Raw genomic sequence first — 14,876 nt, 5'->3', positions numbered from 1 at the left:
ACGGATAATCCTGTATTATTTCAGGTGGGTCTAACTAATCCAATTAGAAAGTGAAGTTTTTAGGTTACATTTTGCGGGGGCATGTCCCCTATCCCAGTGGCAAGCACAATATAGACATCAAAATTAATATTTTTATAGGGCCAAATCATAACACTAACCATCCCTACTTTTTAAATTCTGTAGTTTTAAGGGAATTTTTCTTCAAATCAAGATAACTTTTACTGCAGTTACCTAATCTTGATGCAAAAACTCGATTCTGAGAGATACGTAAATCTCAAATGACAAAATAAGGCAATAAGGCAATTTTAAGAGAGTTACATGTTTTTATTACATAAACATTGCATTCATTGTGGGAGCTGGTCTTCAAGTTTGCTTCTTGATTTCATAGAATGTCAAATATCTGTGGAAATTATCTAAGAATGATTTATGAAACAAACACTCTTGCATCCCCACCAAAAAAGCCTCATTGCCTACATTTTCCAGCCAGATTCCTGAGAAAAATAATAGGTTTTGTTTATTTTACAGTGTAATACATAAATTTGCTTTCAAGATATAAAAAAGGACAGGCTTCTAAAATGTCTCCTTTTGTTTATAAAGTTCTATAAAAATACATTAAGTATGCTAACATGTTTGTCCTTTGATGTAATATTCCAGTTTACCAGAAACAAAAAAAAACCCACAATAAACAAAGCTATGCAAGCCACATTAATCTTGCAGCAATATAATGTCAACATCATCATGAACACCTTGCAAAAGTAGCTCTCCTGGGTACGTAATCATCTTCCTTCTTTTTGCAGCTTTGAGAGTTCCTACCAGTGCTTCAAACAGATTGGCACATTTGTCATCTCGGAAGAGGACCCCAAATTTCACACTTAATTTTCCATCAGCATCTAATTTGAGAAAACACAATGTTAGCCAATGCAAAGTCTGTTTCTTGCCACCATGTGTGGCAGATACACATAATCTTTCATAAACATCTAACTGAAGGTTAACCAAGATTACAGTTTAACAGTCAACAGTCAAAAATTCAGTAGAGCCTCTTGCCAGATTCAAAAAGTGATAGAATAAATGCAATGTGTGGTACATCTCCTAGCTTCAGTGTCATCTGGACAGAGAGTGGAAGAGAACTAAGAAACAGTAACAAAAAGGGAATGTGTGGGACTTCCCTGGAGGTCCAGTGGTTAAGATTCTGTGCTTCTACTGCAGGGAACACAGGTTCGATCCCTGGTCTCCCTAGCTGGGGAACTAAGATCCAGCATGCCACACGGTGCGGCAAAAAAAAAAAAGTGAATGTGTTACAGCACTACAGTGGACAATTCCTCTCTCTGTCTAAATTTCGATTTTTTAATTGTTAGTTGTTGAATCGATAAAAATAACAAGTACAAGAGAAACCCCGCATCAGGAGCAGTGTTTCTCTGTGTTCTGAACATGCTCAGAATCCCCAGGGAAGGAGTGGGTGACCTTCAAAATGAAGAAATCTTTATTTACCAGAATCCCTAGATTATCTAGTTTGAAGGCCAGTTTTTAATATAGATGTTAAAAGTTAAGGTAAACACTAAAAAGAAGTGAGCTATCAAGTCATGAAAAACATGGAGGAACCTTAAATATGTACTACTTAGTGAAAGAAAGCAATCTGAAAAACCTACATGCTGTATGATTCCAACTATGGGATATTCTGGAAAAAGCAAAGCTATGGAAAAAGAGAAAACTAAGTAAAAAGATCAGTGGTTTTCAGTGGTTAGGATACAGGAGAGACGAACAGGCAGAGCACAGAGAATTTCTAAAGCAGTGAAGATACTCTATGATACTATAATGATGGGAGACACGTCCTTACGCATTAGTCAACCCACAGAATGTACAATACCAAGAGTGAAATGTGATGTAAACCGTGGACTCTGGGTGATAATGATATGTCAACGTAGAGTCATCAACTGTAACAAAGGTACCCCTCTGGTAGGGGATGTTGATAATGGGGGAGACTATGTGCGGGGCTCAGAGGGTAGGTATATGGAAAATCTCTACACCTTCCTGCCAATTTTATTGCAAATCTAAAACTGTTCTTAAAAAAAAGGTTTTTTTAAAAATAAGGTGGATCTTTGGCTAAAAGTCAATCAACTGAAGTCTCAAAGGGTAATCTAGGATATCTTCTAACTGTTGGCTGTATCCTTTGACCTACCAGGCTGAACCCTTGACCCAGTCCTATCCTACTGCGCTGCTCCAAGTTCTTCCCTCTCAAAGCTGTGCCCCCTGTCAAGTAGATGGCCATCACAGTGAGAAGGGTTCTTGAGTTCCTGCACTCCCCTGTTAGAGCTTATAGCCTCCAGCTTAGTAAACTCCTACTGTGGGTGCAGCCCTGTGCTGGGCACCAGAGGCAGAGAGAAGGAAGTATAGAATCACTTTCTAGCTATCAAAGAAATGGCTTCCATTCCCACAAGGAAATAAACATACAGTAAAACAACAGCACAAAGCAGTACGTGATTGGATGTCAAGAACAAGATGACTGGGCTAGAATGGGAAGGGAAGACTTCAAGAAGGGCAGTACCTGCTCTGGACTTTAAAAGGAGTATAACACAGAGCTTTTTAAAAAAAACTTGACAGTCCTCAGTTGAAATTCTGGCCATCTGCTAGCTGTTTGGCCTTGAGAACTTTTATGTAAGGTCCCTAGGCCTCAGTTTCCTCATCTGTATAATGGGGATCTTAATACCTCCCACACTGTGAGGTTGGGGACACAGTTCTAAAGCACAAAGCACAGTGCCCAGCATATGCTAAGCACTTGATCGATGATCATTATTGGTTCAATTATTTTTTTATGGATATAATACATTTTATTTATCCATTTATCAGTTAACATTGGTTCAATTACGAATGAGAGCAATGGGGTATGTGACATTAGGCACAGGTGAAACAATTAAGTGTCTAGGAGAACAGTAATTAGAGTGGCTAATTTACTCACCGCAAGTAAACCATCTAAGAGGAGAAGACGGAAATAAGTTTGTAAAGGAAAACAGGGAATGTTTGGCCTGGAAAGCAAAGATGCACCTGTTTGAGTTCCCTTTATTTTTTTGGCCGTGCCTTGTGGCTTGCGGGATCTTAGTTCTCCGACCGGGGATTGAACCTGCGCCCTCGGCAGTGAAAGCGCTGAGTCCTAACCACTGAGAATCTTTCACTGATTACAGGAAACAGTGCAGCTGCTGGTAACCTGGCAGGTCCTTCAAGCAATCTGAGTTGCAGTTAGGAGGGTAAAAATACCCCTCACAGGGTTATTGCAAAGATTAAAAGATAGAATATAGGTAAAGTCTTCTATAGAGTGCCAGCCTATGGTAAATTCTCAATTTAGGTTAAGTTTTTACAGGTACCGAAGGCAGAAACCTGGCTGTAATCTCAGAGTTCTCCTGCCCACTCACCCCTCAATCTGACAAATGTCCAGGTGATGCCACCTTCTTTGTATCTTCTGTTGCTCTAGCCTCTCCTCTTCATGGACAATTAATTCCTTGGTTCAGGCCCAAACTGATTCTCACGTGGGTAACTGCAAGACTCTCTATCAGTTTCCCCTTCTCCATGTTTACCCCAAATACACCCTCTACATTGAGGCAGAATTTAAAATGTGGAAGAAACTTTGTATGATGCAAGCTTAAATTGATATTCTTCTACTCTACTCTTTCAATAGCTCCCTAGCACCTTCAAACTGAAGTGAAGACCATGGACTCACAATTAAGACTCTCCATCCTCTGGCCCTTGCACTCATCTCTCACCTGATCTCCTGCCATATCGTTCCATGCACCTTGTGATACAGTCAAAATGAGCACCTTGGTGTTACCCAAGGTGACAGGAGTCACTTCCCCTGGTAACTTTGCCCATATTGAGCCATCTACCCAGCATCCTAGACCCTTTTTTTTAGCTAAATTCTTTTTTCTTCAAAAATGGACTCAAATGTCACCTTCTCTGAGAAGTCATCCATGATTCCTTCAGTCGAGCTATTAAAGCTCTTCTTATAAAATTGAGTATATATCAATCAAAGCATTCACCATCAATTACAGTAATAATAGCTAACATTTATTGAGTAAAGTTGAATGCATTTATTGAACCGTTCAATGCATTTTACAATCATTAAAACTCAACCATTTTGTCAAAGATAAGACACAATTGATTGCAAGACAGCACCATTATTTTATGTTCCAATTAAATTTCCAATTTAACAATAGCACACCATGTATCACAAAACATGTCCCTCTTGGGGCTTCCCTGGTGGCACAATGGTTGAGCGTCTGCCTGCCGATGCAGGGGACATAGGTTCATGCCCCGGTCCGGGAGGATCCCACGTGCCGCGGAGCGGCTGGGCCCATGAGCCATGGCCGCTGGGCCTGCGCGTCCGGAGCCTGTGCTCCACAACGGGAGAGGCCACGGCAGTGAGAGGCCCGCGTACCGCAAAATAAATAAATAAAATTTTTTTTAAGTCCTTCTTTTAGAGATTTTAAAGTGTGAAAAACAAATATCTTCAATACTCATTGAAAGAGTAGTAGTCAGAAAAGTTTAGAAATGTGCCCAAGGTCACACAGCAAGAATACAGAAGAGCTAGGATTCATTCCCAGAGTCTGACTTCAGAGCACACACTCCATTTTTAAAAAAATAAATTTATTTATTTATGGCTGCATTGGGTCTTCGTTGCTGCGCGTGGGCTTTCTCTAGTTGTGGCAAGTGAGGGCTATTCTCCGTTGTGGTGTGCAGGCTTCTCATTGCGGTGGCTTCTCTTGTTGCGGAGCACGGGCTCTAGGCATGTGGGCTCAGTAGTTGTGGCTCGCGGGCTCTAGAGTGCAGGCTCAGGAGTTGTGGCACACGGGCTTAGTTGCTCCGCGACATGTGGGATCTTCCTGCACCGGGGCTTGAACCCGTTTCCCCTGCATTGGCAGGTGGATTCTTAAACATTGCGCCACCAGGGAAGTCCCCTAGAGCACACACTCTTAACCACTTCCCGATACACGTTTCCAGTTTATCTGTCTTCTCAATACCTAAAGAGGCCCACAAGGGCTGAGATGGAATTTTCTTTATTTTCCCATCTCCAGCACTTGAGCACAAAGGTAGCACTCAAGAAATATTTGTTATACGAAGGAGTTTAAATCTCCAAATAATCTTTATCCACTTAATTCTTTTCTACAGGATGAAAAATGAGAGACTTTAAAGAACTTAATTTTAAAAGAAACAGGTAAAACTAAATTCATCAATCTCCAACTTTGGCTAATACATCATATTTAGATTAGTCTAAATATGATTAATCTAAATCATAATTTAGATTAGTCAAAATTATTCCAGATACAACATAAATAACCATAACCTGTCAGTAGATAACATATCTCTATAGATGCTTTCCAACTTAAAAGTCATCTATTGCCAGGAACAGGTAAGTCAAGAAGGCCTAGTGAAGTTGCAATGTTCAAAATATTTTCATCCTTATAGAAGTTAGGATAATTGCTTTGTAGTCATCTAGTTTGTAAAGCTGCTCATTTTGAAGTGCAGGTTCAGTTTGCCTTAGCAAATAATAACACTGTGCTAGGGATATAGAGGTGAGACTTTTAAATGCAACTGAATCTGACCAATAAACACTAAGCTGACATGGAGAATGATCTAATAAGAAAACCCGACAAATGTTTGGAAATATATCTTTAATATCTTTAACAATCCAAACAATAGTACTACTCCCAGGAGTGACAGAGCTCATCACAGAGCTCAGGAGAAACTGAGAATGTAGAAATGAGGAACACAGGTAGGGGCATCACTGTCGAAAATAAGATTCACTGAGGGACTTCCCTGGTGGCGCAATGGTTAAGAATCCACCTGCCAATTCAGGGGACGTGGGTTCGATCCCTAGTCCGGGAAGATCCCACATGCCGTGGAGCAACTAAGCCCATGGGCCACAACTACTGAGCCTGTGCTCTAGAGCCCACAAGCCACAACTACTGAGCCCACGTGCCACAACTACTGAAGCCTGAGCGCCTAGAGCCCGTGCTCTGCAACAAGAGAAGCCACTGCAATGAGAAGCTTGCTCATCACAGGGAAGAGTAGCCCCCTCTCAGCGCAACTAGAGAAAGCCCGCGCCCAGCAATGAAGACCCAATGCAGCCAAAAATAAATAAACAAATAAATAAATAAATAAAACCTGAACTTCCATCGAGTGAATATGGTGAAGTGGGTGGGAGAAGAATGGGATTAGGAAAGATTGTCCATGTCTTTGATTAGAGTGATGCAACGTGAGAACTTAGCAAGCTGAGGATGGAGAAAGGGAACCATGAGCCGAGGAAGGCAGACTGCCTCTGGAAGCTAGAAAAAAGGCTAGGAAACAGAGTCTCTAGAGCTTCCAGAAAGGAATGCACCCTGCCAACACCTTGATTTTAGCCCAGGTGACCTTTATTAGACTCCGCTGTGGTCTGAATGTCTGTGTTCTTCCAAAATTCATATGTGGAAATCCTAACCCCACAAGGTAATGATATTAGTAGATGGGCCCTTTGGGAGGTGCCAAAGTCATGGGGGGTGTAAGGGTGTAAAGTCATGAGTCATAAGGATTAATGTCTTATAAAAGAGGCTGCAAGATTTCATCAGCTATAAAAAAAAGAGGAAACCTTGCCATTTGTGACAACATGGATGCACCTTGAGGGTAATATGCTAAGTGACATAAGTCAGACAGAGAAAGACAAATGCCATATGATTTCACTCATATGTGGAATATAAAAAACAAACAAGCAAAACCCCCCCAAATAAATGCACAAACCAAACCAAACAGAAGAGCATGCTGTGTTGTAGCACATGAAACTTACACAATCTTATAAACCAATGTTACCACAATGATAGATAGATAGATGATATAGATAGATAGATAGATAAAAGGGCTGCAAAGAGATCCCTAGTCTCTTTCACCATGAGAAGATACAAGAAGTCTGAGAACCTGGAAGAGGACTCCAAGCTGACCATGCTGGCACCCTGATCTCGGACCTCCAGCCTTCAGAAGTATGAGCGATTAATTTCTGCTGTTTATAAGCCACCCAGTCCAGGGTATTTTGTTATAGCAGCCCAAACAGACTGAGACAGACTCCCAACCTACATGACCATTAACATATTAAATGCGGACAAAACTATAATTCAAAAAGATACATGCACTTCTATGATCATAGCAGCACTATTCACAATAACCAAGACATGGAAGCAACCAAAATGTCTATCGACAGTTGAATGGATAAAGAAGATGTGGAACATATACACAATGGAATACTACTCAGCCATAAAACAGAATAAGATAACACCATTTGCAGCAACATGGATGGACCTAGAGATTATCGTACTAAGTAAAGTCAGTCAGAAAGAGAAAGACAAATACCATATGATATCACTTATATATAGAATCTAAACTATGACACAAATGAACTTATTTACAAAACAGAAACAGACTCACAGACATAGAGAACAGACTTGTGGTTTCCAAGTGGGAGGGTATATGGGGGAGGAATGGATTAGGAGTTTGGGGTTAGCAGATGCAGACTATTGTATATAGAATGGGTAAACAACAAGGTCCTACTGTATAGCACAGGGAACTATTTCAATATCCTGTGATAAATGATAATGAAAAAGAATATATACACATATATATAACAGAATCACTTTGCTGTACAGAAGAAATGAATACAATGTTGTAAATCAACTACACTTCAATAAAATATATATTTTTTAAAAGATATTAAATGTGTTGCTTCATGCACAAAGTTTATAGTACTGTTACATCAGCAACAGAAAACTACAGGGGACATTTGATACTAATGGCTTAATGGAATTTTCAAGGTACCTCTTGTTATTTCAAATGATTTGTGATTCATAAGTAGACAGAGCTATAAGTAAGAAGAATCAAGCTATAATGACAAGCAACTCTTTCAAGGTAATTTTTAAAGTTGTTTTTCACTTATATGATGTAATTTTGAAACTTTGGGTTCCATTATCCCAGTTGTTGCTGAATGTATCTACTGCTCTTACAATTTTCGAGATGCTCCTCAAACTCTTGTATGTCTGGTCTGAGATGCACGAAATACTTACAGCTACAAGCATAACAGTTGCTTTCATTACAACTTAGGAAAAGGACACTAATACTACCAATTTTACATGTCACAAATTTTGCAATAGCTGCTTATATGCTGCTAGGGGGAAAGCTAACTTTAAAAGAAAGGATGGGTTCTTTTAGTTATATACACATAAACACCTGATTATACAAAACTCAAATACTTGGAGAAAGTAAAGACAATTTATTAAAATTTCAATCCGAGTCCCTAGTCATTTGGCAATTTGCAAAATGGTGGCAGGGTAAAGCAGAAAAAAATGAATTTTAATAGTGTGACAAATAAAAATTTGAACACGATTTAATTACAAGATTTCAATGCAGCTAGGTTACAGAAGTACAGCAATTTTCTTTCCATTCAAAGGATAATGAAATATCTCAACCATTCTTTGTATAAGAAACACAATACCCCAGTGGCTCTCTGTCTCCAGAAATCACTTCAAGGCTAAGAGCAGTTATCATATGAGGCTGACAGAAGAGCTGCCATTAACCGTGTCTTGAATCCCTAGGTGATCCCTTCATATGCCTCTAAAAGTTAGTCCTACCTGCTCTAACACAAACTCAGAAGAAATACTGTATCCATGTTATAGTACTTACTTTTTGAACCCAGACGATGAATTTCCTCCACTAAGAGGTTAACTTCGTGATCCACATTCATTGCTGCCTGAGGGAGAAAAAAATAAATGTGTATTACTACAGTTTCTACATTCCATTAAACACACCTTGCAAAATCCAAGGACCCTTTCTTTTTTTCATGTAGCATTTGTAACTATTAATTTACTGGGGCCCTCTTCCTAAAAATACTTGCATGATGCACCCAGCCCTAGAGTACCTCCATTTCCCCAATTTTATAACTGCCCCTCTGGGCTGACCCCACTCTTCTTCTACACAGTCTACTGGGAAGAACGAAGCCATTCTCCTTGCACCCACTATGAACTCGAAGCCCATGCTCTGGGCACCAAAAATACAAAGGTGAGTGACACAGGACCTGCCCTCAGGGAACTCACCATCCAGACGCAGAGAAAGGCCTGCAATGAATAGCAATTGTGACAAGAAAGCACTCTTTCAGTGGTGGGTCCAAGGCATTAAGGGAACACAAAGGAGGAAGCCACAGAAGTTTTTGTCACTGGGGAGGAGTGGCCAGTAGACAGTTGGGAAAGGATGTTCTAGGCACAGGGAAGAGTATATACGAAAGCACAGAAGCAAAAAACAAAACCAAACCGCGGCACACTTGGGGCAAGGCCCTAAGCTAGAAGCTGGTGGTACCAGGAGAAACCAACACAATCCCTCCCCTCCGGGAGCCTGCGGTCCAGCAAGGAAGGCGGATCCAGGTGGATCCAAGGCAATTTTAATACCATGGGGTCAGCGCAATGATGACTTCTGGGTCCCCTCCCCAGCAGTGCCCAGTGCAACCTGACTGTAATGGAGAGCCTGTGATGAAAACCATTCATCTTTGGATATGGAGTTCAGGACTAAAAGCGGCTGGGAGAATCCCCTTGGGATTCTCCCTTGGGTCCTCCACGGGCTCGGCTGCGCCCACCATTCCACCATTCCAGCCGCCTCAAATCTACTCCCTTGAACCCAGGCTGCAGTTCCATGGGGCTTCTTTTTATTCCTCAAATACCCGTCACTCTCACACCTCCAGCCTTGCCATACCCTGTTTCTTTTTCAACCCGGACTCTGGCTATTCCTCTTTCTTGGGGCTAACTTCCACACGTCCAGTCCCAGCTGAGCTATAACTTCCTGCAGGAAGCCCTCCCTGAATCCCTGGAGTAGGAGAGCTCTCCCGTGTGTGTTCCCACAGCACGTGTGCCCTCTTCATTTCACTTGATTGGAATTGACACTTCTCCGTTTTTATCACTAGACAGTGAGCTCCTCTATGCGGGGATCTGACTGTCATGCTCACTGCTGGACCACGTCTGGCACCAAGAGCAGGAGCTCAATAAATAACTGGTTGGGCTTCCCTGGTGGCGCAGTGGTTGAGATCTGCCTGCCGATGCAGGGGACATAGGTTCGTGCCCCAGTCCGGGAAGATCCCACGTGCCGCGGAGCGGCTGGGCCCGTGAGCCGTGGCCGCTGGGCCTGCGCGTCCGGAGCCTGTGCTCCGCAACCGGAGAGGCCACAACAGTGAGAGGCCCGCATACCGCAAAAAAAAAAAAAAAAAAAAAAAAAAAAAAAAAAAAGTAAATAAATAAATAATTGGTTTGCAGACTGGAAAATGAGCAAACACATGAGAAAGGATGGAACCACCCCTGTGGGTGTTGTCACCATGGAGCTGCTGATTTATGTGAGGAACAGAGATGAGCTCTAAGAGGGAGGAAGTGCACTCAGACAGAAAAGGTAAAGAGGCCTGGCAAACACCTACGGAAAGTGGGAGGAGACAAACACAGCAAGAAATAGGAACGTGCAGGTGGAGCTGGAGGAGAGAAACCCAACCTTGTTGGATCAAAGAAGTAAAGTATAGAAGTAAAGGAAGAAGGATGAGTTTCTATAGGAAGGCAGTAATTTACAGTGAAAACAGCAACATGAGGGTTGGCAAGTATGAGCAGCTGGGCAAAAGGAATCAATTCAGTCTGTTTGCAAATTGTAAGTTTTCCAAATCAAATAAAAGAGTGGGATTGTGTGAATGGTTTACGTTGGGGTGATGATTTGGAAGAAACAACTTTATTCAGACAGATTGTAACTAATTCTCGGTAGCTTTGAAAAAACAAGAATGACATCTATGTTTAAATGATATTGATCAAGACCCCAGATTTTCTATCAGCTAATAATAAAAGCACCACTACACTGCTACACTTTCGTGTAAATCTTTTAATTTAAGAAGCCTACATTTCAATAAAATGCAACATCTTAGGTTAATGCATCTACATAAAACCAAATATCAAAAATTATAGTGTCCAAATGTGGGAACTTTGTGTTGGTGAAATCATAACGTTATATTCAATTCAAGATAGTTTAAGAGAGACACTAAAAAGCTAAAACATACCCAGAGGACACAACTGAAAGACATGCCATCAGAATAATGGTAAGAAAAAAACCTGTTAATGTCAGTGTGGTTGACAGCTGTTGTATTTCCCCGCTCAGCACCCATTCCGCCTTCTGGCACCAGCAGTCTAATGTTTGTTTGGATAGAGCCTTTCCTTCCTTACTCTAAACCCACGTGTCTTGGGTAGAGCCTCACCCTGGACTCCAAGAGTGGTTCAAAGTCAGAATACTTGGTTTGGGACATAGGATAGGTGATCCCATCCTGAACAATGGGCTCAGCCCATGAATTTTGCCAGAACTACTAGTAAAAAGACACTTTCCTACTGGGTTTTAAGGTATAAGCTCACAGCCCCTATATAAATGGCTACCATGTGAAAAGAGCCTGCCAGGAATAAAGCTGACACAAAGAAAAATCCAGCCACATAACAATGATTGAGTCTGTATATGACCTTGGACTTTCCAGTTACATGAACCAATCTTTCCTCGTTTGGCTTGTGCTGGTTTGCTTAACTTTCTGTCACTTGCACTCTAAAGAATCTTGAGTTTAAAGTTAGCCTAGAGAAGACCTGCTGCTATTTTTTAAAAATTAAAGCTCCTTTTATGTACTTATGTGAATAGTCTTTGTGTTGCTCTATTGGGTAGGATGGATAGATGGAACAGAAAGGCAGATTTGAAAGCCATATGAGACAAAATTTCTCTAACAATCAAAACGGTCTAACAGTGAATAAAGTTTGCAGTAGTAATATGGATCTCTGAGGGTTGATGAAGAAATCAGCCCACATTGGACAATAAAGGGAAATGTCCAAGGGGATTACAGTCCTTTCCAATTCTCAGATGCTTTGATTTCCTCCCACCCTGAATATTTATCTCCTTAACATCGTTTTCCACTCTTTCCACCCACCACCAGCCACACACTTCAGACCTAATTCTCCTTTAATAATGAGACTCAAAGAGGAAATCCCACCCTTAAGTACTGTGAATTCCTGGATCACATTAAGCAGATGTATGTTCATCCAATTTTAAGACAGGAAGACAACCAGAATTTCTTTGTAATTAATTACGCCTGAGGCTCCTTATCTGCATTAATTCATGTAAACCTAAGAACCTTACGAAGTAATATTATTTATCCCCATTTTATGGATGATGAAACTGACTCCGAGGGGCTTCCCACAATTAAATGCCGTTTCTACTGCATCATTCTGGCTCTTCTCCCTTTTTAAAAATTTTGTTTTATTTATTTATTTATTTTATGCTGGTTATTATGCCAACTGCACTAAATATAACAGTGGGTTGTATTTGTGTGAAATATTACATGCTGAGTACTTACTAAGGCAGACACTTAGAAAGTAGGAAAGTCTCCCTGCACTGACCCTTCGGAGTAGGAAAATAACAGGCTTAGAAACTATTGCTAGCATACATAATTTGGCATGGTTTACACCTTTATTTGATTATTTAATGAGGACAAAGGAGTATAAAATACTCTGTTGCACAATCCTTGGAAGGCCCATGTTATTTTATAAGGACAGAAGCCTGGGACCGGTGTTAAGCAGCGAGATCAAGAACAATGAGAGGCCATGGGCTTGCAGAGCAAGTCTAAGGGAAAGAGAGCCCCTCAGTGGGAGGCTCAGGGGAAGGCGATGGCAGATGCTAGTCGGGCGCTCTAATTGAGACAGAATCCAATTAGGCACTGTGCGTGGGAATCACAAAGAAAGCGGAATGTGGGAGCACTGGGCCATCTGGGCCATATGCTGAAATGCTCCACCATCAATATGCGCTTAAGAATATATTTAAGGACTCTCATAGCTTTTTTCTTTGGGTGGTTGGTTCCTTTTTTGTTTTGTTGGGTTTTTTTTTTTTTTTTTTTTTTTTTAAGTTTGGAGGCAATACCTAGAAATTTTCTAACGTCAAGGAATAAGCCTACTGGAGTGGGGACATCTTGAAATCAGGAGCCACCTCTCCACACTGGGGCTGGCCACTGTTTCCCATCCCTCCTTCACAATCCCTGACGAGCAGCTGGTGCGGGTCAAAGAATGACTGGGTTCCTTCCTGCCCCTCGCAGGCGCGCACACACTCCATATTTGGTCATCCCTGCACCAAGTTTGGGAGCTGTCGCGGAAGGGGTCCCCAAACCCGGTCCCCAGCGGGCCATCATCACACGGTCACCACCGGTACCAGTGCAGAGCCGGGGAGCGCGGGGTTCGGCCCCTGCTCCGGGGCGCACGGCTGGCTCCCGGGCGACCTCCCCAGGAGGAACCGCATTCCGGAAGCCTTTGTCTCCGAGAGTCTCGCGCCAGCGCCGCCTGCCCGCGCTCCCCGGCTGTCGGTGCGCCCCCGGCGCGCCCCGAGAGCGAGCGACGCAAACGGACCCAGCCCGGGGCTCCCCGAGTCGCTGGTGTCCCCTCACTACCACCCACGCCGCACACAGAATCGGGAGCGTACAGATCCGCACCCGCCGCCGGCGCCGCAGAGTCCACTGCCCTGAAGCCACCAGATTCCTCGGGGGAGCCGGCCCCCTCACTCCCAGCCCGACCCCGCTCAGCTCTGCGGGACTGGCTCCCCAAGCGCAAAGCGGACACATTGCTCCGCGGTAAAAATCTTTAAACGCTGCGGGTCTCCCTGCCCTGTCCGCCCCCGGTCGGCAAAACGTCACGTGAGCCGAGGGCGGAAGTCTGCTGGAGAGTTGGGGGGCGCAGGGGCGCGCCCACCCGGTCCCCCGCACCCGCTCAGCCCAAGGTCAGTTATACCCTCCAGGCGTCTTAGCCCCCTCCTGGTCCCGGCTCTCCACCCGCAGCCCACGAGCCCCCCGGCTGCTTGGCCTCCACCGGCTACCCCCGTCCATCCTTCATACCTACCTGGCCACACCTTCCCAGGGCAATCACTCACCTCTGCGCCTCCTTTTCTTTTCCGAGAAAACTGGGGCTGCGTCGGTGCGGGCTGGTTATCTTCTTCAACGAACTGGGGAGGAAGAAGCTGAGGAAGGAAGTGACTGAGGCAGAAAAGAAAGGCTGGTGTGCAGGAGGAGGAAGGCTAGCGGGGGGAGGGGGGGGAGAGTTTCGGTGCTCAGCAATGCGGCCGCCCACACTCCCAGGGACAAGCCTATGAGGAGGAAACTCAGGAGAGGAGATGCCTGAGTTTCGGGCAGACTCCAGACAGGTGGCGGAGCCCTGGAGGCTTCTAGGAAAATGCGCCCAGAGCTTCGATTACCGCCGCCTTTCCCCCGCGCCGCTCGGAGCCACGGATCCTCAACCCCAGCATCTGATCCTGGGCGTTGACTTCCTGCCAGGATCCCTCTCCTAACTTAGGAAACAAAGCGTCCCCAGCGCGCTGAATGCTGAGGTCTCCTAGGAGGAACGTAAGCCAGGAGCAGGGGCCTTCAGAAACCTACAGACGGGACAAGAGGATGGTCAGTTTTGCAAAAGAAAATTCATGTTTGAAAACCAGTTTGTTTCACTGCGAAGAAACTTTACTTGGACAAAGCTAATTCTTGGTCCCGGTCAATATAGATTTCTTCCCCTCTTTATTATTTCCTACATGTAACCTCATAATTCAATCATTTTATTCATGCATCCTTTATTTTAGTAACTGTTGTTTTATTCAGGGTGTGTTTGTGTGTGTGTGTATGTGTGTGACATGTTTGCTGTACCTGGCGTCCCTTCATAAAGGAAACCAAGAGCTTGCTGAGAGAACTGACTCAAACTATTCTGAGGACAAAGGTTGCACAAATAACTGCCCCCAGATTTCTCCCCCCCCCCGCCCCGCCCCGCCCCACCGTAGCTGATTGGATTAAGAGTGGTCATGTGACC

At 43.5% G+C, this 14,876-nt stretch overlaps 1 protein-coding gene across 1 annotated transcript; it reads right to left on the bottom strand.

Annotated features, from left to right (window-relative positions):
* Positions 1-303: 303 nt before the first annotated feature.
* On the bottom strand, positions 304-14,053 carry ABRACL (ABRA C-terminal like). Its single transcript, XM_059083427.2, has 3 exons — positions 13,957-14,053; positions 8,686-8,752; positions 304-890 (listed from the first exon to the last, which is right to left on the bottom strand). The coding sequence occupies exons 2-3, from the start codon at positions 8,744-8,746 to the stop codon at positions 706-708; spliced, it is 246 nt and encodes an 81-aa protein (XP_058939410.1). The 5' UTR covers positions 8,747-8,752; positions 13,957-14,053; the 3' UTR covers positions 304-705.
* Between the last annotated feature and the right edge of the window lie 823 nt (positions 14,054-14,876).

Source organism: Kogia breviceps, chromosome 13 (genome assembly GCF_026419965.1).
Source record: "Kogia breviceps isolate mKogBre1 chromosome 13, mKogBre1 haplotype 1, whole genome shotgun sequence".
NCBI lineage: Eukaryota > Metazoa > Chordata > Mammalia > Artiodactyla > Physeteridae > Kogia > Kogia breviceps.
The sequence above is the reverse complement of the archived record's forward strand: the minus strand, read 5'-3'. Positions and strand labels throughout refer to the sequence as shown.